This window comes from Embiotoca jacksoni, unplaced genomic scaffold, assembly GCF_022577435.1.
Source record: "Embiotoca jacksoni isolate LCO1_2020_lvr unplaced genomic scaffold, fEmbJac1.0.p SCAF_3, whole genome shotgun sequence".
NCBI lineage: Eukaryota > Metazoa > Chordata > Actinopteri > Embiotocidae > Embiotoca > Embiotoca jacksoni.
In genome coordinates, this window is record NW_027185381.1 from 15,403,596 (window position 1) to 15,427,514 (window position 23,919).

At 40.9% G+C, this 23,919-nt stretch overlaps 1 protein-coding gene and 1 long non-coding RNA gene across 3 annotated transcripts; one reads left to right on the plus strand and one right to left on the minus strand.

The window, feature by feature from the left end:
- Positions 1–3,848: 3,848 nt before the first annotated feature.
- On the minus strand, positions 3,849–8,993 carry LOC138206438 (uncharacterized). 2 transcript variants are annotated; one of them, XR_011178946.1, is made up of 3 exons: positions 8,599–8,968; positions 8,432–8,511; positions 3,849–4,681 (listed from the first exon to the last, which is right to left on the minus strand). It is a non-coding gene; the product is annotated as an uncharacterized lncRNA (long non-coding RNA). The 2 variants fall into 2 exon arrangements; XR_011178945.1 differs by having other exon boundaries at positions 8,432–8,993.
- Positions 8,994–10,260: 1,267 nt separating this feature from the next.
- On the plus strand, positions 10,261–20,665 carry nr2f2 (nuclear receptor subfamily 2, group F, member 2). Its single transcript, XM_069163151.1, is given in 4 exon segments — positions 10,261–11,744; positions 12,770–13,297; positions 15,536–15,663; positions 15,666–20,665. Coding segments are annotated over 4 exon segments (1,254 nt in total). The 5' UTR covers positions 10,261–11,293; the 3' UTR covers positions 15,813–20,665.
- Positions 20,666–23,919: the final 3,254 nt, after the last annotated feature.

Below are 23,919 nucleotides of genomic sequence, written 5' to 3' on the forward strand. Positions count from 1 at the left end.
GGTACACACTTTCTTCTTGCCTCAAGAGTTTTCCTTTCTAGGATCTAATCCCTGCATTGTGGGCTCATTGCCATGCCAGTTATTCAACCTGACTGTACAGATTTACCCTACTGTATGTTTCCTGGAAGAGATCAGTCACACCCTTTTTAACAGGCTAAGCTTTACTAATGTTTCATTCATACAGGAAAATCTGGATCAAAAAAGGCGCCAGGAGTTAGTATTAGTTAACACTCGAGAGCGTGTCCGTCTGAAAAGCTATAAATCCTCCACTGAAATAAGCTGCGTAAAAGATTATTACCAAAACCATTATGGTTAATGGCATTATGGCTGGAGAGCCTGCAGAGAAGCCTGCAGATTGTTGAAGCAATAGAATATCATTGGTTGTAGTGAGTGAACAAGTAAATATGCGAGCCGGTATGTGCCAAAGGGCACAGAGCACAATTTATGTGACGATTGGAGATTCACCGGTCATTGAAAAATAAATAAACAAACAACTATCCTAAATGAACATGTCCTAGCACACCTTGTCAAAATGTGAATCAAGATTAATTATTATGTTAATTGAAAAGTTTAATTGAAAAAAAACTGCAGTTATTATATTTACTAAAGTCAACATTGGAAACTGTTGCTGCAGGGCACATTGCAAAGCACTCATCTACAGTATCAACCTGAATTACATAAAAATAGACAAACTAGTAGGGTTGCATGGTATTTTCACAGACTTTATTAATATACAATACGCTATTGCCTCATGAAATTGCAGAAGCAGGAACCTTTAGATAACGTGAAAAATAGGAGTAAAAGATGCATTTTAAGATGAGAGGACTGAATTGTGGATTAAAAACAAGGCTGTCATGCATTACTATAATGATTTCCCTACTGCTCACTATGTAGCTACCACCTCAGTACTAGTACAGCGCTGCCCAAAGCTTTTCTTTGCTCTATTAGTAATTCAATGGGCACCAACTGAACGTTTGTCTTGTTGGCTGTAAGACACATTTCTGGGTTTTTTTTCCGTCCTCATACTTCTCCTCTGCAAGACAGATAAGCTTCTCAACTTCAGTCAACACGAGGCATGTGTGGCCACCCTTTCTTTTCCTGATGGTTTTGCCTGAGGGCACATACTCCTGGACCAGCTGTTGTCATGGAAATTACACCCGTTTCTAACTTTTTATTTTTTGTAGTGCAGAGACAGTGGTGATCATCCAGTAGCTCTCGTCAAATTGTTGGTGTTTACACGTAGCTAATAAGTTTATTTCTGTCCTCTGTTTGCTTTAATGCCCTCCAGTATCTGTGTGCCAGACGTTATGGCAGCCACCATTGTTGTTTAGAGCTCAGTTGCGGCTGTCGCTTGATCCACAAACAGATGTAACTCTGACTGTGACTCACCAAAGCTGATTAAGTCACAAGTGTTTTCTGTGGGTTCACCCCATTTGTAATTATTTTAGTTGTCGGTCTTTGCTGTCTTTTTCAATTTTGTACTCACCTATTTAATTATTTTCTATACCTGTTGAACATTAAACTCTATGTCATCTCGTTATATGATATATTTCATGGTGTAAAATACACAAAAGTCTTAATGCTATGCCACTGTGTTGGGTGATAGTTTACAGGTACTGGATCTCTGCAACAAAATGCATTGCAGTTGTGATAGAAATGGTTGAGTGAGCTGCCTGCATAAAGTACAGAGATGCTCTTATGCTGTGTGAATGATAAGTAAATAAAAAAAAAAAAAATGCAGGATAGTTTTAGCCTAAGGATATGAAATAATCAATTTGTCACAGTAGCAGTTATCTAAATTGTTTCTCATAAATACAAGTTAGACCCTGCTGCTGTAACAACACTGTCTGTGGTGCCGCTTCATTTGAGGGTCGGATATTTTGGTACATACCTTGTAAGGGCCATCTTGGTAAACATTCAGTTTTGAAATATATTGCACAATCTTTAACTGACTAAACTGTTCTTAATAACAGCCGTCTCCGGATGTGACAGAGGGAGGGAGCTGTCAACTATCAGCATCAGGTGTTTTTGTTTTCTTCCAGTAAAACATGCCAGTATGCGCGGACGGTTACACCTCCTCTTCATGTTCTCACGGATTTTGTTTTTACCCACACCAACACGGATACCTCAGTGATGTTAGAAACCAAAAGCCATGACTCTAATCGGTGATATCATCAGGCTTTCAGATGCAGAGCAGCTGTAGATATTTTACATTCAAGCTAGTTTCACATCACAGTGGTGCAGCATTTTATTTTAATGGGCAATCATTCTGCCACTGTACAGCAAAGAATACTACGTATGAATTTACTCTTACCTCTCACATGTTGACTTATTCAAGAGTTTAGTGTGGGTAACAAAATGCTTATCTTTTGTGATATTTTGACGAAATATTTAGTCATTGTCTCGGTGTCAAATGTTTTTTACAAAGTTAATAAATCCAAAATTTTGTCTGCTCACCGTCCTCAAAAAATGAAGATGAAGTGTGGCAACAAAATATAAGAATTCCAGCCGTTGGGTCGTTATTTATAAATATGTTAATCGATGTACACTTACTGAATTAGTAATCTTCCGTCGCTTAAAAAGAAAAAAGTATAATACTGTCAAAAAGTTTTGTATTCATAATTGATTACATTGCCAGCCATAATAGTTAATTAGCTGACCATAAAGTGGAACATTGGAAATAAATAGTTATGTTATATGATATTATAGAGCACAGTAAGTCGTCACTTTTTCTCATCTTTGGGCTCAATCATTTCCACAAATCCCCACTCGGTGTAGTGTCAGTAGAGCAAGTCTAATATTCTAAATTTTTAAGGAGCATTGACTCGCATGTTCTGAAATAAAAAGCTAAAAGAAGCTTCTGCGTGTCCTCATATGAAGATAAAGTCACCACGATCCTGTAAATAAGTGATTCCTTCTTTGTAATAGCTTTTCCCCTTGAGGCCATCTTCACACCAAGAAATTTTTCTCCTTTTCATATGGGGAGTCATTGCTGTTGTGGAGGTCTTACCAAATCCCATTCAAATTCCATTTAGCTTTTATTCCCTCCATCAGTTCGCAAGGACCATTGATCACATGTGGATTTGTGTGATTGAAAAAGCTCAAATGGCGATATTTGCTGTTATACAACATGTTCTGTTAAAAAATGTTGAATCAGTGGCTGTGGAATTTGAGATGTAGTTAACATTGTCAATATTCATGGTCTGCTGGCTTTGTTCAGAGTTATAAAATCAGGTATGCAGCACTTTTCGCAGAGAAACGCGTTCTTCTGACAAAACATTTAAGCTGGATTGATTTCTCAGCCTGCAGTCTTCAGGCTCTGAACTGGTACACATTATGTTGCTGTGGTTTAGTTTTGAGTGCGACTGTATTACAGACCTGCACTTTGGTCGCATTAGGTTCACAACTGATACATTCTTCCCAGTCCTGAAGCTGAAGGTATAACTCCAGACACACTCCTCAAATAATCCACGTTTCTTTGATTTGTACTTGACCAATAATTTTGAAACATCAATATGATACAGTATTATAGGTGGATGTTTTTCCAAATTTTCTAATTCCCCACATTTACACCACAGAAATATCTTTTAAAATATCAAATGTAGAAGGTCATATCATCTTATTTTTTTCTGAATGGGAAGTTGCCGGGGTTTATAGCACACATGCTTTCGCTAAAACACCAGAGATAACATTGACAGGCAGTTCAGTTGTAATTAAGATATCCCACACAATCACAAATACTGAAATAGAGAATAATTTAAATATAGTATAACCGCATTCTCACTCATTATAGATTTATACAATATGTTAAGTCGGTACTTTATAGAGAAAATGAGTCAAAACACAGATCATACATTACATCTTTATTATTTATAGACGTGGTAAATTGAAATCATACACAGCGCTAATTAACTGTCTACTTCAGTAACAAGTCAAACATTCATACTTAAAATGATCATCTCATAACTTCACATGGACCCCTCAATGTCTATCTTTAATCTTTAAAAACAGCTTCTGTTTTTAGTTTACCAACTCGCGGGTATGATTTGATCTCCTGCTACAAACACAAATAAACACGTGAAAATCAATAGGTGATTCGAGGTTGTTTTAAACGGCGGCAGTTTGTTATAATTGGTAAACCTAAAGGTAGCTGGTTATCACTATGTAACATAAGGCTGCCATCATAACTAATAAATGGTTATAAATAAAGTTTAACAAAATAAATCCATACAATTTAACACGGAGTAGCTCCAGTGGTAAGCTGAAGCTGCAGTAAGCCTCTACTACATCCGTTTGTGTAGTTTTTACATATCCCCCACTGCTACCACATTACACCTTGAGTTACAGTAATTCAATCCACTGTCTGCTGCCTTTGGGGCCACATGTGAGCCATGTCTGGCTCAGGACTGAATGCTGCCACGGTTTTGTCTCTTGTGTCTTCTTCTCGCAAACTTTTTTCACTCGGAGCACATGAAGCGGAAAAAAAAAAAAAAAAAAAAAGAGAGTGTGAAGCGAGTGGACTGCCCACTCTCCCCTTTTAAAAAGAAAAGAGAGGGCTCAAAGAGACGCATATCACAAGTGGCTGGTGTAACTGCAGTGTTGTACTGATGGTCGCTGTGCAGCTCCACTGGGACAGATGGGATTTAAGCTGCTTTGCCGAAGGGCACTTCAGCAGTAGTTTCTGGGGGTGAGAGAGCACTTATCACACAATTCCCCTACCCAGACTTTCCCAGCGAGTCCTCAGAGTTAAACCATTGACCCTGCGGTCATTGCTGCTACAATGCTGGTGCCTGAAGTAATCATCATGTATGCTCCATCAATGCAGTCTTTAGCAGCCAAAACAACACATCATTTACACCACTCATCTTCCTCTCTCCAGTTTTGATCGCTTTAAACCCAACAGCAATGATTCAAACAAAAAGCATTTACAAATACATTAAGAGCATGCTGGCAGTCAGCCTAAAGAGTGATCATTGAGACAAATTGATCCCTATCTGTTTAAATTGGCACTATAATCTGTCATTGGCAAATTGAACACAGTGAGCTATCTGGGATCTATTGCCTTTTTAGATAGCCACCCTTGGGGCACGCAGACGGAGAGAAAGTGATCTACACCGTGGAGTGAACTCTATGAAACGGGCGCAAGTAAAATGTCTGCTTACTCGAACACACTTTCAAAAAAAATAATAAAATAATGCACACTTTTTTCGAACACTATGCTTCTGTACAAGAGTACGTGCGCATACCATCAAATCAATTACACACACACACACACACACACACACACACACACTACATTTACCATAAGGTGGTGTTAATTAAGATAATTGCATGCATTTTTTTTTGTTATGGCATATTATTGAGAGGCCAAAAACACGGAAACATAATTCAAAAGATACACACTTTTTATAATTTAAGTCTGTAAAGTCCATGCTTCAGTGAGCAATTCAACCATCAAAAAAACAAGTCAAATCAAAAGGAGCTACGTAAGAGTAGGTACACATTGTTAGTATGAAACCCATGTGTAAAATCTAAAAAATATTTTCTGCCCACACGGTGATCAAATGGTTTATATTTGTGAAAATGTAAACATTAGAATATGCTTTCTTGATACTATTTTTGCTTGTGCTATATTTTACTCTTATTTCCTCCTGTGATTATCTCACTAAAAGGGACTTCTTAGAACTTGAACTATGTTTTGTCAGCAAATATTCTTTTACCTAAATGAAGCCAAATGTGCAAGCAGACATCTGACTAATTGGTCTACGTTTTTGTTTTGTTTGTGTTTTTTCATCTTTGCATATAATCACAACATCCCAATGAAGCACTGCAATAAAGAGACACAAGATAAAACCTTTACTGGAGCATTAAAGGCTGCTGACTGATATTATGCAATGCAACAGATAAAAATGCCATGACATATGGGGCACAACCACCATCAATCAAGTGATCTTTATCAAGCAGGGGGGGGGGAAAAAAAAAAACAAAAAAAAAAAAACTATTTGTGGGAGTTGAAAGGGTCTCTGAATACTGACAGTGTGCTGAAAATGTTTAATTTTGTACCTGTTGCTTGTTAACAAGAAAAACTATCTCTTCTATTAATTCGGGATGAATTTCTCTATTTTTGATATATTTTGTTTTTATTATTCAAATTGTGTCGCTTGTAAAAAGTAACCGGCGTTCCTCTTCAGTGAGTTTTTTTAAGTGGGACAATTTCGGTTCTGTCCTGATTCCACAGTCATCTAATTCAATCAGACTCTCGAAGTTGATTAGCCTGGTTAACCTTTGCTCCTGCGCGGGTCTGGAAGGGTTAATCAGGCCGGGAACTTGGAGACCTCCAGGTCACTATCCCTCTATCTGCATGAAGGACTCGGTAAAGGCAGAGATAAGATTAAAGTCAACTTTTTTTCTTCTCTTTTTTTTTTTTTTAACTCCGGTTTTGACTTTTAACACAACTGTGAAAGGAATCTTCAGCCGTCAGCAGGACACTCCTTTTTTTTTTTCTTTCTTTCTTTTTTTTCTTTTTTTTTTAGATCGTCTTTGTCAGAGCGTTTTTAACCCACATTTATAGCATTGAAATGTGTAAATCCAGTTCTGTAGTTTGTGTCGATAATCTGTTGACTTCTCGCTGAATAATTACTAATATAAACGCACGTGCCAGTTTAACCTGCAGTGAAAGCTTGTTCTTCGCACGCCCGTAAATCTCCAACTATTATCTATCCCGCTATCGATCAATTTACTGCAATCATCCCAATCAGCACATCTCGACTCCCGTGTTCCAGAGTGTGTGCTTTGTTTTACTAACAATAATAAAGTGATTTAGTCCTTTCTCCCAGCCGGAGCATGGGAAATCGTTAAAGATCCAGCTATTTGTGTGTGATCAGTAAATATTTAGTGCAGGCGACATCCTCTGTCTACTTCTTAATCGATACTGATCCCGTTGGGCAGCGCTATTGTTGTGTGCATGCGGGCTTGCTGAGCGTTGTAGTAGTGCTTTTTTTTTTTTATCCTCCGTTTGAAGGGGAGAAGCAGACACAATCAGCCAGAGGAAACTTTTAAACACGGGGAATAAAAACTGCAACACAAGATTCTTCGAGGTGGGGGGGATGGGGGGTGGGGGAGGGGAGGGGAGTTTGATAGCAAATCAATTGCGATGGAGGGGAAAAAAAAGGTGCGCAAATATTTACCCGGTATACATTTACGCGAGGTTAATTGGCCTATCATCATTTCATATACAGGCCGTCTTACTTTGCATTATGTATAATTGTTTTTTTTTGTTTTTTTTAAAAGGGGTTATTTTGCCATCTGTATCTTTATTCAATATATGCGATATTCTATAATTATTAATAATAATAGAATAATTATATTGATAGTAATGCTAATAATAATAACGATGATGGTAATAATAGCCTAATGATAATATAATAACACGGTCGCTCCTTTTTAGGCTATAGAATGCACAGCCTACTGAATATTTATTTAACAATAAATGTAAATGTTACTTTATCTAAGAAGAGCTCTAGTCGCAACTGATATTGCCTCTTTACTTCCAATCCCCATATAATTTCTAATATGCGGGATCTCGTAATGCTCGCTCGCCTTCACTTAAAGACAGGTGTCTGTTTTGACTTCACCCCCCCCCCCCCCCCCCCCTCCTCTCTCCTCGATAGCCCACACAAAGCAGCGGCGTACAAGCGCGTTTTGGCCACATTACTGTAAGGAGAGGAAAAGACGCACAGGATCTCCGCCTGCTGTAAAGCTCACCTATCATTGCCACCGGCAGTCAAATGATATTCTGCTCGGACGACACGTCAACTTGTATTTCAAATTGCTCGCTCAACAGCCCTTGACGTCAATCAGTTGTTTGTTTTGGCTCTCCCAAAGTTTTTCCATGATCAGATACCAATAAACAACGTGTTTTTGTGTGTTTGATCCCGTCTGTTGGAGAGGAAGCCTTGCCACCTTAAGTCTGAGCACTGTGTCGAGAAAAAAAAAAAAAAAAAAGGAGAAGACTAAATATACTCTGAATAAGAAAGAAGATGCATCCCGCTACGGACGAATCAGCAGCATATGCATTTGGTAGGTTTGTTACCTATAGGAATACAACCTCCTGCCTCACTCTCACTATCAAAATGACTTTATGAATGGTTATTTGCAAGCTCGCTGGGTTTGTTGTGATCATGATATAAATTAACACTTGGATAAGAAGCGAAGATGACTGACAGAGTCGTCCGTGTTCAATGCGCTCTGTAGAAATATCGTCTATGTACGTGACTGATGTCTGCCTGCAGCAGTGCGTGTCTTTTATTTCAACATTTACGCCTGGTCGCTTATTAAGTAATAGCTATATTTAATTTAGAGCACAGGAATAAAGCATTGCCAATTTGCTGATTTATCATAATAAAGAATGCAAAAGGAAGGCTATACTTACCATTTGAAGCAAAACTCGGTCCTCGATAACTCGCTACCTTGCGGAGTATTTTATTTACAGACTTTCCATGTTGACGGGATCTGTAAATAAAACCGACAAAATAGTAATGCAGACAAAATATAATCGGCTAATTTGTTTTAGAATAAACACATAATTGGTGTAAATACCACCACTGGGACCGGCAGAAGTGGCAAAAAAGTAAATCCAACTTTGGCAACTCTCAAAGCTCTGCCATCCAAGTCATGTAAAACAGAATTTAAACAAACAGTCATCAGTTTAAAATGGTGCTCGTTAGTTTGGTCGATGCGAGAGACGAGACTGAAGCAGTTTCCGTGTCGGATGGCTCCTCTAAATTGAATCTTGTTTGAAGCAAAAAGAATTCATACGCTAGGGGGCACCCATATACTGTAATACATCCTGGGACAATGCATGCTGCTGCTGCTGCTGCTTGCTGCTTGCTGCTGCTGCTGCTGCTCTCTGTGGTGCTAACGCACTGACCAGGCTGTAGGTTCATCTTTAGGCTGTGACTCTGAAGTTTTACCTGCTGTTCAAGTTTGATAGCCTGCGGTCGTGGTGGAAGTGGAGCAATCTTTACCGCTGTTTTAAATACAAGGTTAAAATGATGAAGCACCAAGGCTCCAAATCTGAACAACCACGGACCCAATATTATATGCATGGTATATTCACTTTGTTTCTCCTCTTAATAAACTGTAGACATGTATTGTTGGGGCAACAAAATGACAGGTAAAGTAAATCTCATAAGCATCTTTTTGCCTTGCTTATTAAGAAGTGGCTCTACTTTCACCCCAGCTTTAATGTGAAGGGCCTTTGACCACAAGTGACATTGTTAAATGTACTTCTCATTTAAAGTTATAGTCGTTTCATGGTTTGACCGCAAACCAACAAAGCCTCTAGACTTTTGAGAACCAGATTTGGCCCCGTGACCCCGTGGATGGTGGATATTTACAGGCTGCAGCGGCTGCACAGAGGGTTTCAGTAGCACACTACAACATTTTTATGAGATATTGTGGATTTTGATGAATAACATGGTGTGGTTAGATGTACTAATTGGTATATCAACCTTTTATTTTTTGTATTTTTAAATTAATAACTAACATCAAAAAAAGGAGCATTATAGACAGTCATTATTGTCTTGTTCACCTGTGGGGGACCCTTTTTACTGTGTGCTTTACTGTGCATAGACTAATCCGAGTGGACAAATGCTGTTTTATTTCCTATTATCCTAAATAATATTGACACTGTTACTTTAAAGTATCATGCCGTCGCAGTCTTATTTGTCTCCTTTTGTGTTTGCATATGTGTTTTTTTTGTTATTATTATTATTTCAAATGTGTAGAATGTCTTTATATCTTCATACCTAAAGGATCCCGATTGTAATGAACACAGATCATGCACATTTGTGTCTCAGGGACAGAATCTCCTTGGATATTTCAGTTTGTTGTAGGTCTACCGGATATACTGCAGCGCGATACGAGGCAAATACCTTGATTTATTTATTTTTTCCGTACAATTTTTATTTTTTTTTAAAAGCTTTACCGGGCTGCATGCGAATATACCTTATAATCTGGGCGATTTGAGTGACTAGAAATGATTCCTCTTTTCCCCGAAACACGTCTCCTTTTAGGACCAAGCGGCCCTTCTCGACCTCCATGCCGGCTCTGGCAAGGTACCAAGTAGCACAAGTGCCGACTAGCCAATGGGGTTCAGGGGGAGGTCCCTGAGCTCTGACCAGTCAAACACACTCTCCTTCCTTATATGGCAGCTGATCTCCATGGTAACGTGTGCTAAGTTGCAGCAGTCGTGTCAAAGTTCACTATATAGAGAGCTCAGTGAGCTGATCAGAGAGAAAGCATTCTGCCAGCCCGGCTCCTACCAATCGCAAATCACTTCCTAACCTCCGCCTTTTTAACATATTTGATCACTTTGATTCTCTACTCCTTTTTTTTTTTTCCTATTATTTTTTCCAGTGCACGGAGGAGGTTTGTAGGTTGTGATCTTTGTTTTTTTTGTTTTTTTTTTTGTTTTAGTGCTTTCGCTTCTTTTCTCTTTTTTTTTTTTGAGGGAGAGAGGAGGAGAAGAAGAAGAAGAAGGAGAAGAAGAAGAGTTGTCTTCATATTTCCAAGCTCTCAAAAAGCATTTGGCTTCAGCTGGTGCGCGCTTTTTTTTTTTTCCTTGCTGGCGCTTACCTCACAAGGAGAAAAGGAAGAAGACGCGATTTTTTTTTTTCCCTCCCCAGTTGGTGATTTTTCCTCCAAGACTTGTGCTGGAACTTGATAGTAGCTGCTGCGGTGTGTTGCTCTCTCTCCACAATTGTTTCATGCTTGCTGCGGGCACGGTCTCACCAACCTGCTCCATCATCCTCTGAATAGTCCATGCTGCTACCTCGGTCGGTTCTTTTTTTTTTAAATATTTAACCTACCTTTTCCCACCTCCTTCCTCCTTCCTCCCCCACCACCACCACCACCACCGCCGCCACCACCACCACCACCACCACCCCCGGTTGATGGGTGTGCTGGATGGCTGACTGTAAGCGCCCCTGGACTTGGCCTTTAAGCGAAAGGCAGCGACTCAGCTCGCCATCGCATCAGTTTTGAAAAAAAAGAAAAAAAAAGAAAAAAAAAAAACAACGTGCTTTCGCGACGTCTCCAACAGCAATAAGTCGACAGTTTTCGGGAGATTCAGAGTGGATTCAACGTAGGCTAGATTTTTTTTTTTGGAGGGGGGGGAGCATTTTGTGCGTCCACGGCTGTTAATCTCAGTTTGCCGCGTTTCCTTTGAGACATTAATCCACCGCGACACCAAAACGGCAGACAAAAAGTTTCTTTACGTTGACTGATAGATATGGCAATGGTAGTGTGGAGAGGCTCCCAGGACGATGTGGCTGACACCCAAGGCGCCCTTTCCTCGCAAACCCAAGGAGGACTATCTCTTCCCACCCCTCAACCAGGCCAGTTGAATCTGACAGCCTCTCAGGTCGCCCCTCCGACCCCTCAGACTCCGGTCCAAGGACCCCCGAACAACACGCAGTCCACGCCGACGAACCAGACGACGCAGCAGTCGGAGAAGCAGCCGCAGCACATTGAATGTGTGGTCTGTGGGGATAAATCTAGTGGCAAACACTACGGCCAGTTTACTTGCGAGGGGTGCAAAAGCTTCTTCAAACGGAGCGTACGAAGGAACCTCACTTACACATGCCGTGCCAACAGGAATTGTCCAATCGACCAGCACCACCGCAATCAGTGTCAGTACTGCCGCCTCAAAAAATGCCTTAAAGTCGGCATGAGACGGGAAGGTATTGGGACTCTTTGTTTTCTTATCCGTGTGTGTGTTTGTGCATTTTGTATGCTTCCAGACGTGAAAACCATGTAATGTCGCCCCCCCTACCCCTTACCCCTTACCCCCACTCCCCATAGCCTGTTCTCTCCCTCTCCCTCCCTCCCCCCCCCCCCCCCCGACTCTTCCCTCCTAGGTTGTGCGGCTTGGAGCACGCAATGGAGCCGCTGTGCTGTGGTCGAGACGGGGCTCGCCTCCTTCCTCTTTAGCGCAGCATTACAGTCTCCAGCTCCGGCGCATTGTAGCTCCGCATTTTCACAAATAGGATCCGAGCCCCCCTCGGCCGGCCGAGGGCTGTCGAATATATATATATTTAGATAAAGACTATGGGCGTAGAGATGCATCTGTGTTGAAAAGATGATAACAATATTATAGCCTTCTGCGCTATAATGGCGAGTGCCGAATTAAGAGATAGCGGCGTGCTGGGCTACATCCATCCGGCTCGTCATGTCCACTGTGTCTGAAGCTCGGACTGGGCACACAAAAGCTCCGTCTTAAGTCGAGAATTTATTTAAATATTACTCGTAAATAGGCCTGCACGGTAAAACGAGATGAATTGCTAAGTAGGTTAAGGGTTAAACATGCAAGGTCTCCCTTGCCCTCTTTGTGTTCCTTCACAGCCGGCTCATGTTGCTGTTGCTGAATAACATCATTTTTAAAGCTAGACATGTGCAAGGCTTGTGTTAAATGTGTTTCAGTACATGATTTGTCACACTACACTCTCGTTATTATCAAGGCTGCATGTCCTATTAAAAAAAAAACAAGAAAAAAAAAAAACTCGTAGGCGATAATGTGTGTGTTTTGATCCTATACAGTAAACATGCCGAGTTATTTATTGTCTAAAGCTTTAGAGTATATAAAATGTATAATATTCAACAGCTTTTTTTTTTTATTTTATTTTTTTAATTAAATGCTCAAAATGTGACTATATGATCGTTTGTAGAATTCAGGCTTCAATATCTGTAGTTTCTCTTTTTACTGCAGCCGTGCAAAGGGGACGGGTGCCACCCACACAGCCTCACCACGGTCAGTTCGCCTTGACAAATGGAGACCCACTCCACTGCCATTCCTACTTATCCGGATATATCTCTCTTCTGTTGAGAGCGGAGCCCTACCCGACGTCCCGGTATGGCAGTCAGTGCATGCAGCCCAACAACATAATGGGTATCGAGAACATTTGTGAACTAGCAGCCAGGATGCTCTTCAGCGCCGTGGAGTGGGCCAGGAATATTCCCTTCTTTCCAGACCTTCAGATCACCGACCAGGTGGCTCTGCTGAGGTTGACGTGGAGTGAGTTATTTGTGCTCAACGCCGCGCAGTGCTCCATGCCCCTGCATGTGGCTCCTCTCCTGGCGGCGGCTGGCCTTCACGCCTCCCCCATGTCTGCGGACAGAGTGGTGGCCTTTATGGACCACATTAGGATCTTCCAAGAACAAGTGGAAAAGCTCAAAGCTTTGCACGTTGACTCTGCTGAATACAGCTGCTTAAAGGCAATTGTGCTCTTCACCACAGGTAAGACAATAGACTGGCAACTTTAGTGTGTGTGTGTGTGTGTGTGTGTGTGTGTGTGTGTGTGTGTGTGTGTGTGTGTGTGTGTGTGTGTGTGTGTGTGTGTGTGTGTGTGTGTGAATGTCACTAACCTGCACACTGACATCAGCTAAAACAGCGCTGACCTAAATAGATCTGCACTGGCCTGAGGCTGTTTCATACATAGTACTTAAATGTTCACCTATGCTGCCTTCACGGTCAAGGGCTCTCGGTTAGGCCTTGGGCTACTAAATTATAAAAACCACTTGATTAATCAAGGTATTTATTAGACGCGCATAACAGGGATGAAATGCAAATTGTGTCACCAACACGCGAGACGGTTTTTTTTTTTTTTTTTTTTTATTAAATTGACAACAAAACAGAAGAAAAGTGCCGCCTGACTGAAACATTAGGAAATTTAATAAAAAACTAACACCGCCACAATAATTGCCCTAAGCGTCATAAAATCTAGCACACTTTTAGAGAGTCATAGCCTGCAGATGAAATTATGCACTTTAATTTTTTTTTTTATTATTATTTATTTATTTTTTTCCGCCCATTTATCAATGTGTGTATAGCCCCACGTCTTGTTTGTAGGAAATGACAGATATAAATGATGTCAGGCTCCGAGGGGGAGGGGAATAAGAAAAAGAAAGACAAGCCTAATGTCCCATTTGCACACAGTAAAAAGAAGCGCGCAGGTTTCAACGCTCTCTTGTCATTTAGGCGACAGACATGTGCGACAAAACGCGTGTAGCGGCCACGCACGCCCTGTAATTGCAAATATGCCAGTATCTACCAGTATGGTGTGATATTGAGCAGTGACAGGAGGGGCGGCTTTCATTTTTATTTGCAGAAATATTCTGCCCGCCTTGTAGGATCCAAGGCGTTTCTGGACTTGCTCCAGAACTGGGTCATGACCTAAACTTCCCGGCTATTTTGTTACACTAGCAAACACCATTAAAGGGGGAAATTAAAAAAAAAAGAAAAAGAAAAGAAGAAAAGAAGAATACATCTGGAAAAGATTTACAAGGTTTCACCGATGAGAGAATGCACGTCTTTGATATAATACTATACCTGCGAGCCACCAGCCTCTGTACTTCATTTAGCTCTCGCAAGCTTACTATTGTTCTCGTTGCGGCTTTAAACACACACACACACACACATATTTAATTTCATTGAATTTTATCATGAAGCCTATATAGGGGCACGATGGCTCAATTTGTCTCCTCCATACCTGAGCCCCGGAGGCTTGAACACGAGCTGCCCGCTGTAGCTAGAATGACACGCCTTACTTTGGTGGTTTGGTTGTTGTCATGCATAAACTTTACAAACTTAACCAATGCGGCGTACAAGCGGGGTTTTTTTTTGTTGTTGTTGTTGTTTTTTGGGGGGTTTTTTTTGGCACATTATCAGCTGCCGCCCACACGCAGCAGCACAGATAGTGATTATGCGTCTCTGATGGTATAGTATGACGGTAACTCCGTGGGCTATGGGCCCTTTTTTTTTTCCGAGCTAAATCTCTGCTCACTAAAGGTCAGTAGGTCTCCCTGTCTTTCCCTTTCTCCCTCCTCCTCCCCCCCCCCTCCTCCTCCCTTCCTCCCTCTGCCTCTGACTGTGAGAGATATAGGCCCATCTGAAACACTGTCTTTAGCTGTGAATATGCTTCATTATTTAGTTCACTTTTAAGCGTCTTTATCTGAAGAAATAACCGAGTTATGATGATGAGGGTGAAATGGGAAACACAGATTTAAGATAGCGGGGAAGCTGAGGTTCATTCTTAATCTGCTTCTTTTACATGGCAATGTTTAAAAAAAAACAACAACAATCTTTATAATTTATAAAACATAAAAATGTAGTAGTCAAATCAATTTAAGTTACATTCACGGTTTAAAACCATATTTTTGTATATGATTTGTGATTGACTTGTCTCGCACAATGTTATTGTTCCGATTACAACCTCTGATGAAATTAGATCCCCCAAAAAATGACTCCTTATTTATAAAAAACAAACCTCAAGACAAATAAACTCTACTTTAACATTTAGTGATGAGAATAATTTCCCTCAAACGTTACATCTTTAAAAACAATGACAGGCTATGAATTTTCTCTGCAGTACAGCCTCAATCAATGCAGTGGGAAAATGCTCCTAGGGAGAGAAACACTTTAGGTTACAGTTTATTAATGTTTATTTGCTTTCCCCCCCCCCCCCCTCCCTCTCAGATGCTTGTGGCCTCTCAGATGTGGCCCATGTGGAAAGTTTGCAGGAGAAGTCCCAGTGCGCCCTGGAGGAATATGTCCGGAGCCAGTATCCCAACCAGCCCACACGGTTTGGGAAGTTGTTACTCCGCCCTTGCCTTCCCTCCGCACAGTCTCTTCCTCGGTCATAGAACAATTATTTTTCGTCCGATTGGTAGGTAAAACCCCAATTGAAACTCTCATCAGGGATATGTTGCTTTCGGGGAGCAGTTTTAACTGGCCTTACATGTCAATTCAGTAAACCAAGAAGGAGACGAACAAACAAAAGGTGGGGTTGGAGGGGGGGCGGGAGGGGGGGGGGGCTGCGAGACTACAATGATTATAGCTGCTTTTGTGGAAGGAATAAAAAACCAACCGGCTGTTACACGGGGCTGGCTTTCATGAAGAAAGACATTGACGTAAATGACTGTGAATTCCCCCCCTACTCCGAAAAAGAAAAAAAAAAAAATTGAGACATCCACTGAACTTTCAAAATGGCAGATACAAGCTCCCAGTGTTCATGCAGAACAACCTGCTTCGTTCCATTTTTTTTTTAATGAAAGAAGAAAATGAGGAGGAAAAAAAGGATAAGGGATTTTGTTGATCCTTATAAGGAAATTTTAAGTATTAAGTGCATTTAAAAATGACAATTTGGGTAAAAAGAAAAAAAAAATTGGAGAAAGGGAAAATACGAAAGATGAATTTTCTTTTTCTCAAATGACTTGTCCTGTGTCCATGTATAGCTGTGTTTTGTACTTTCTTTGTTCCTCCTTTCTGGTTCCAAACCGGCCTATGTGATTTCTGTAGTACAGGTGGTGTTATTTTCTAAGACAATGATTTATTTTGAAAAAGGTGAAATAATGTAAAATAAAAAAAAATAAAAAAGTTCTAAGAAGAATTAAAACCACAGCAATAGGAGAATAGGCTTATGATCTAGGCTTAATGCTGCAAGCGCACTTATATTCTTAGGATGACCAATACCATCTGGGGAAAAGAGGGAGGTTTTTGGAGTTCATGTTCAACTTTTTGACCCCAGCGGAAACATTTTGCTCTTTATTACTATGAAGTTACAGGATACACTTTTGTTTTCCACTCCTGCTTTAGACTTAAGCTACATAAGCTCTCTTAAAAATTTGAATTAATTAGTTTTGACGCTCGCAGACATGACGGGTTTACATGATTTAAATTATTTGGCAAAAAAATATTCCCCATTTCATCCAGCTCTGAATATTTGGCATCAGTTCCCCAATTGGATACAATTAAAAAGAAAATTCTACAAGCTGCCTGGACCTGCTGTTATATGTGCATTTAAGAGCATTTGCAGTGGCTCAAACTGCACTGAGAGCATAACTGGCTTGTTTGAGAAAAAAAAAAAAAAAAAAAAGTTGGAGAGGTCAAGGGTCATAAAAGTTTGAAGCCTAGCCAGAGTAGTGTTTAATAGCAGTATTATTAAAGCGTCCCTGAAATGTCACCCTTTATTCACTTCAAGCATTAAGTGCCTGACAAGCATGGTGTGATTTTCTTATCAAAACGTTGTTAAAGTAGGCCTATACAACATTTTGGGGGAACTCGGATTAGATTTGAAACTTCAGTCGTGTATTTCACTTGAAAAAACACTGATTAGAGGCAGTATTCTTGTAAATATAGGTCAATTCATTTCAACGAGTTTTTCCTTTATACAAAGTATATGTGATTAAGAAAAATCTGTGGTTGCCATTTTTTTTTTTCTCTCGGTAATACAACGTCTTCAAAATTGAGTGGCAGACTTAGCTAGTAGCACTGAAAGTTATGTTTTTAATGTATATACATATTACTACAAATGTTTTCTTTTTCATGTATATTTAGACTGTGAATGCATGGCCACAGGTCGCTAACCTATTTTACCTTTGATATATAAATGTAAATGTTTTCTCTCTCTCTCTCTCTCTCTCTCTCTTTTTTTTTTTTTTTTTTTTTTTTTTTTTTTTTTGACTGTATAGATATAATCTGTGCATTCAGTACACTAGCCCTTGTATTTAAAGAAACGGAAAAGAAAAAGAAAAGAAACAGCGTTCATTATTAGGCTACAGACTTAAACAGGGTGAGCAGGTTTGGAAAAGGAGCTGATATTTTAACTTTAGTGTTATTGCTCCTTTGGTCTTTGACAGGTGCCGTGGTGCGCGTGTGCACGCGTGTGTGTGCGCGTGTGTGTGTGTGCGTGTGTGAGTGTGTGTGTGTGTGAGTGTGTGTGTGTGTGTGTGTGTGTGTGTGTGTGTATGTATTTGGAAGCTAGCAATTTTGTCCTTGTTTTGAGGCTTTTCTTCAACACACACAAAAAAACACCATGTTGTGGTTGAATTAAAAGGGATCACTGATTGAACACTGATCTTTGGCTGTTCGGAGCCACATATGGACCAGAGAATGATACATGATTGTAATTATGAACAGTTTAAACTGACCCACGTTTTTATATAAATATATAAAAATATATGACTGCAGGGTATTGATAACGTATAGATACTTTTTTTATGATTATTATTATTATTAATTGCAAGTGATATATGTGAGTGTGTGTGAAAGTTTATAGTTGAACACAATTCTTGTTTGTTTGTGTTAGCTTATTGTAAACAAGCATTCTGCTGTAAATTTGTTCTTGGTATTAAATTATAATTTATGAATTTGAACACACCAGCTTTTCATGTTTTTTTTTTTTAAAAAAAACTTCCCAAACGTCCATGTGAACTTGTCTTTGTGCGTGCGTGCGTGCGTGTGGTGTGTGTGGTCGGTTGAAGGTGGGGGGGGGGGGGGAACTGGAGTCAATTTGCTGTAGCAGGATGTTGCCCTTTTGCCCTGTGAAAGTGATTAATGAATTAAAAAAAAAGAATGAATCAATCAGGCCGGCCTGAAAGCCAGCACTTTTTTTTTTTTCATATATTTCCTATTTAAAAAAATGTTAAAAAAAAAAAAAAAAAATACCCTATTTGTAATTTATTCGACTGTTTGGAAAATAATGCTTGAAGGCTGCGGTCTCTTAAAACTTCAGAAATAAAATCCCTCGTAATAAGGCGCAGTGCCTCCACAGATAATAACAGTGGACCCCCACCCCCCCCACCCCCCCACCCACACGGGGACAGAGACCATAGTGCAGGAAATACCCAACTCAGCTTCCCCACTGCTTTATTCGCGGAATAACGTTTCACCTTTGGACGCTCACATCAATATTAATGGGCAGAATTTATATAGTGGCCAATGCATCATAAATAATCGCAGCAAAATAAGATAAGTCCTGTTGAGAAGAAGAAGAAAAAAAATGGTATATTATTTCTCTCTTATGTGCTAATTGCTCTCTATTACTGGTTGTTCTTTGCGGTGTTAAGGTCTACTTTCTATGTCCTGCTGCATCACTGAGCTCCGTCTAAACTACTGACATGGCTAATGCGGGTTTTTTTTTTTTAATTTTGTATTTACATATGTGTGTGAGATCCTAGAAGTTGGTGTGATACCTTTCAGTGGCAGGTATTTTACACACGTGCTGTGGTGATGCTGTAAACCCCCTTTGGTCTATCGGTAATTATTAGTAGTATTGGCTTAGTTGGGAGTTCGGCCTGAAGTAGAATTAGCCTTGTTGTGCAGAGGTTTAATAAGGATCGGTATAAAAGCCAACTTTACCACAGTTTCTGCTGCTGCTTGCTGCTGCTGCTGTTGCTGTGTGTGCGCGTGTGTGTGTGTGTGCGTGTGTGTGCGCGCGTGTGGTTTTGTTGCTGTTGGTAATGATGAAAATGATGATGATGTGATGCTGATGGTCTTTTATCATTCTTCCGGAAAGCGCTATTTATTCATACAGGGGGCGCTTTCCCTGTTTGTCCAACCAAACTGTCCCTGAGGTCCATCTGGGGCCAAACCAAGCCCTTATATTGATCATTAAAGGTGCACACCATCAACAGTTAATTGAACCAAGTAGTCTATTTATTTAAAGTACACCACTACCCTCTTTGAAAAGAAAATAAATAAATAAAAAGGCAGAACAACTGTACTATTACCGTCCTGACATCAGCAGGGGTTGAACCTCTGACGCTGGATTCACCCACAAACCATAAGTAAAATGTTCAGAGTGGGTCTCGCCGGGTCGGATCTCGACGTCGAGCGGGCTGATTTTAGTTGACAGAGCGTGATTTATATGCTGGACTCCATAATTTGTACTTCTGTTCATTTATTAGCATTGTACATAAAAAAAAAAAAAACAACTAACGAGGTGTAACTCGCTGCCACGTCACTTTTATTTACGTCTGACGTGACGTGAGAACTTTTTGACACGCGAGCTGGTCGGCCTGTAACCTAAAGAAAGAAAGAAAGAAAGAAAGGAAAGAAGGAAAGAAAGAAAGAAAGAAAGGGAAGAAAAAAAAGATCCTCCAGGCTGCATGCGGGGATGCTGCGGGGGATGCTGCGGGGCGTGCAGAGTGTGTGCTGCTGGTGGACGCTTGTTGGGGTTTACACCGAAGCTGAGAACTTATTTAGGGCTCACAGGCTATTAGTGGGGCTATTTGTTTAATAAGATAAGGATATGCTTTGCAGTCTCTCGCTCTGCTGTCTCTTTCACACACACACACACACACACACACACACACACACACACACACACACACACACACACACATACGCACATGCACGCCCCGCCACAGTTGAGCGACAAATATGCACATTATTTGCACCTTGGCACTATCGCTATGACAAATTAGCCGGTGCAAATGCCGGTGCAAATGCGCTTTATTGCATATATATATATGTATATGTACATATATATATATATATGTGTGTATGTGTGTGTGTGTGTGTGTATATATAGGTTCAGCCACGGCAGCTCATTTACAATGTATCCTGTCAGTCAAACGCTTAGCAAGGTGGGCCACCTGCTCCAGGTTTTAAATGATTATTATTATTGTTTTTGTTGTCATTATTATTCCAAATAGGCTGCGAAGTCTTGTAAAGCTTGACTTAACCACGATTAGTGTTTTTTTTTTTCCTTTCTTTCATGTTTTAATCTTCTTTAAATAAGACGTAATATTGCTTTTAGTTATTTTCTTATTCATAATTTCTCCACTCTATCTGTTGCCTCTCAAATAAATTGCCTTTCACTTCTACTCTAGTGGCACAAGGCTTCCCTGCTTTCTGCCCATAAATGTAAGAAAATTGTGCCATCTACCCGCTGTCCCTGGAACTGTAGCTTCCCAGGACCTCGGAGACCTCGGTTCACTTTTCACACCAAATGGAAAAAAAAAAAAAAAAAAAAAAGCGACCAGCGCCGCGCATGCCTCCTCGCACGTCCACGACAGCAGCTGCCGAGTGCTATTAGGCTGTAACTTTACAAATAATGTGTGTTTTAAGCACCTGTCATCCACTCTGTATCCCACTGCGTCTGTCTGTGTTGAAGGGAGAAGGTAGCGTTCGGCCGCTGGGCACCTCCGCTCGCAGAGGAGAGTCACACATTCACAACGATCAGAGAAGGGACAGAGCAGGGATTTAAGGACACACACAAAAAAAAAAAAAAACTCGAGAAATCTGTTTGGGAGGTTTGTATCAAGATTAAATAACATCAGGGCGTAACTCTGGAGTTTCTTTTTTTTTTTCCTCCCTTAAATTGTTGCACATCAAATGTGACCCATGTCTATAATTTATAACGCTGTCTACGGAAATCGTATTATGTTGTTGACAACATCAGCGCTTTGATTCCCCAGATAGTTCCACAGTTTAAGCGGGTTTGGATGTTGTAGAAAAATATTATAAATAGCGTATCAACACCCCCACCCCCCACCCCCCACCCCACACCCTTCCCCTCCCCGGTTCATGCGGTGTATGCAGACTACAGCAGACCGTTTACATATTAAAAAAAACTATAGTGATCATGTCTTATACAAAACAACATTATAGTACTGGATTTGTTTCATTTTATGGCGTTTTAATTTGATTTCAGGGAGAAAAGAGAAACTTAGGGAAACTGTACAAATAAAGACACCAACACGACAAAGTTAATTTAAAAAAAAAAAAAAAAAAAAAAGAGGACGAAAACTACTGCCAAACTTTGAAAAAGGGGGTGCAGCGCTTTGAGGCGATTAAAAAGGGAGGTAAAGACAATTACAGCTGACCAAGAGTGTGAATATACCCCATGTTGAATTTCCCCCCGTTTTGGGAAGCCTATTCGAGTTTTCTTTGAGCTCAAGCGCGCGCACAGCGAGCCTATCTCAATGCCAATGGAACAGCCAACACTTCCTGTCATAGTCTGAATATTTGCATGCCAAAAAAAACAAAAAAAAAAAATCTAATTGCAAGCTACGATTTGGCCATCGGGGTAAGCATGACTCGCGCGTATAATCGAACAGTATTTTTATTTATTTATTTTTTTTAGCCGAAAAGAGGACTAAACTTTCACGAAGAAGCAGGCCAGTGATTGGGAATCAAATCACAAGTATGCCCGATACCAGAAAGCGGGGAGACGGGGCACCTTTTCTTAAAGCACACAGTGTGATTTTTTTTGTCTTAATATACACGATCGCACGCAGAGGGGAGGGCCAAGACGAGCGGTGAGCCAGAGGGGATGATTTGAAGAGACCGCAAACACTCTGCAGGATATTAGACAGCTCTCCCCCCCCCCTCCCCTCCTCCTCCTCCTCCCTCAGCCTTCCAAAACCCAAACGCATTACTTCATCAGGACTACTTCATAGGTATTGATCCATATAGGCCTACATCTTGTATTGATTTGTTACTTGGGGTACATAGATACTTTATTAAGATCCCCATTAGGTGCACCGCAGCGGTTGTCAGTCTTCCAGGGGTCGCAGTATTCATGTTAAAGGCTCCGTCACTCTGCAGTAGTTTGGCGCAGGAGCCTCACTCCGCTTTTACGCACAGAGATCACGTGCATATGCTTTTGGAGGCCCCTCGGTGTGTGTGTGTGTGTGTGTGTGTGCGTGCGTGCGTGTGTGCGCGCTACTCCGAATTGGCTGATTGAGTCAACGTAACCGACAATGTTAATTGTGCAAGTTTGTTAACTTAAGTCGTTCTCCCCTTACGTGCACGTACACGCGCACACGTGCCCGTAAAGCAGCTGCTCACGGCGCACGCGTGTCCCAACTCCAGCCGCAGGATGACGGCGATGAGGGTGATGACGCTCGTCCCCCCGTGATGGCCGGTGTGTGTGTGTGTGTGTGTGTGTGTGTGCGGAAGACACTGGACATGAGCTCACGCGCACATGCAATCCCGCATAAAACCGCCCAAATAAGAACTTAAACGTTTCATCAATTCTGCATTAATTAGGCGGTCAGGCCCGCCGCGTCTCGCTCGTGTCATCGTCGCACGCGGCTCTGCCTTATCCGTCCCGCGATGGAGATGGTTTTTTTTTTTCCTGTTTTCCTCCCTGAAAAAAAAAAAAAGAAGCTCTTTCCAGAGAACCGCGCCGTGTCCTCCGTGTGTGGGAGTGCACGCATTTGCCGAAACTTCAAACACGCGCTTGGCAAAGCTCTCTCAAACTGTGAAATTAATTTGGCGTAATTTCTGGTCCGCGCTGGTGGTAGACTGAAGGTGCTTTAACAATACAACTCACACCTTGCGCGTTATCTCTCCCGTCCAGTCTTCATCACCATCCTCGTCATCATTATCACTGTTATTATCATCATCATCATCATCATCTCCACCTCCAACACTGATCTGCTGCCTACACGCTCGCAAATTCCACAGGTGAAAAAAAAAAGGAAGAAAAAAGGAAAGTAAAACGAATTCTAATGTCGTTCCCGAATGTAAATGAACAGACACACCTGATAACTTTCACACCAGAAAAAAAAACAAAACTCTTGTCTGTACCGGTTTCATCAAAAGCAGAGAGTCGCTTTATCTTTTTTTTTTTTTTTTGTCTTCCCATGTCTCTCCCATGTTGTTTGTGCTCCTCGGCGCAGACGTCGTTCATCCGAGTGATTTCTCTGTTGAACTGAGCTCGTTGGGCTCCTCAGAAACTCCCGGTGAACACCACGAGTGTTAACAACACCTTAACCACAAAGGCCGAACATTCCAATCTCTTCCATTGCTTTGCTTTTTTTTTTTTACGCGTTATTTAGCTGCATTTATGTGACCTGTAGGCCTTAAACACCGCTTCAAGGTATTTTCTGTCTTGATCAGGAGTTTGTTTCAAAAAAAAAACAAAATCTATCTAAATATATCCAACCTCGCAGAGCACAGAAAACAAAATTAAACAAAGGAAAATAAATAATAGAGAAAAACCTTTTGCTGATTTTACATTCAACCTCCCCACGCTGATTGTTTCCAGGGATTCTCCGCAGCCTCAGTGATGCTGAGTTTCGTGACTTCTTTTTGATCATTTGGTTTTTTTTATTCCGCCAAAGCTG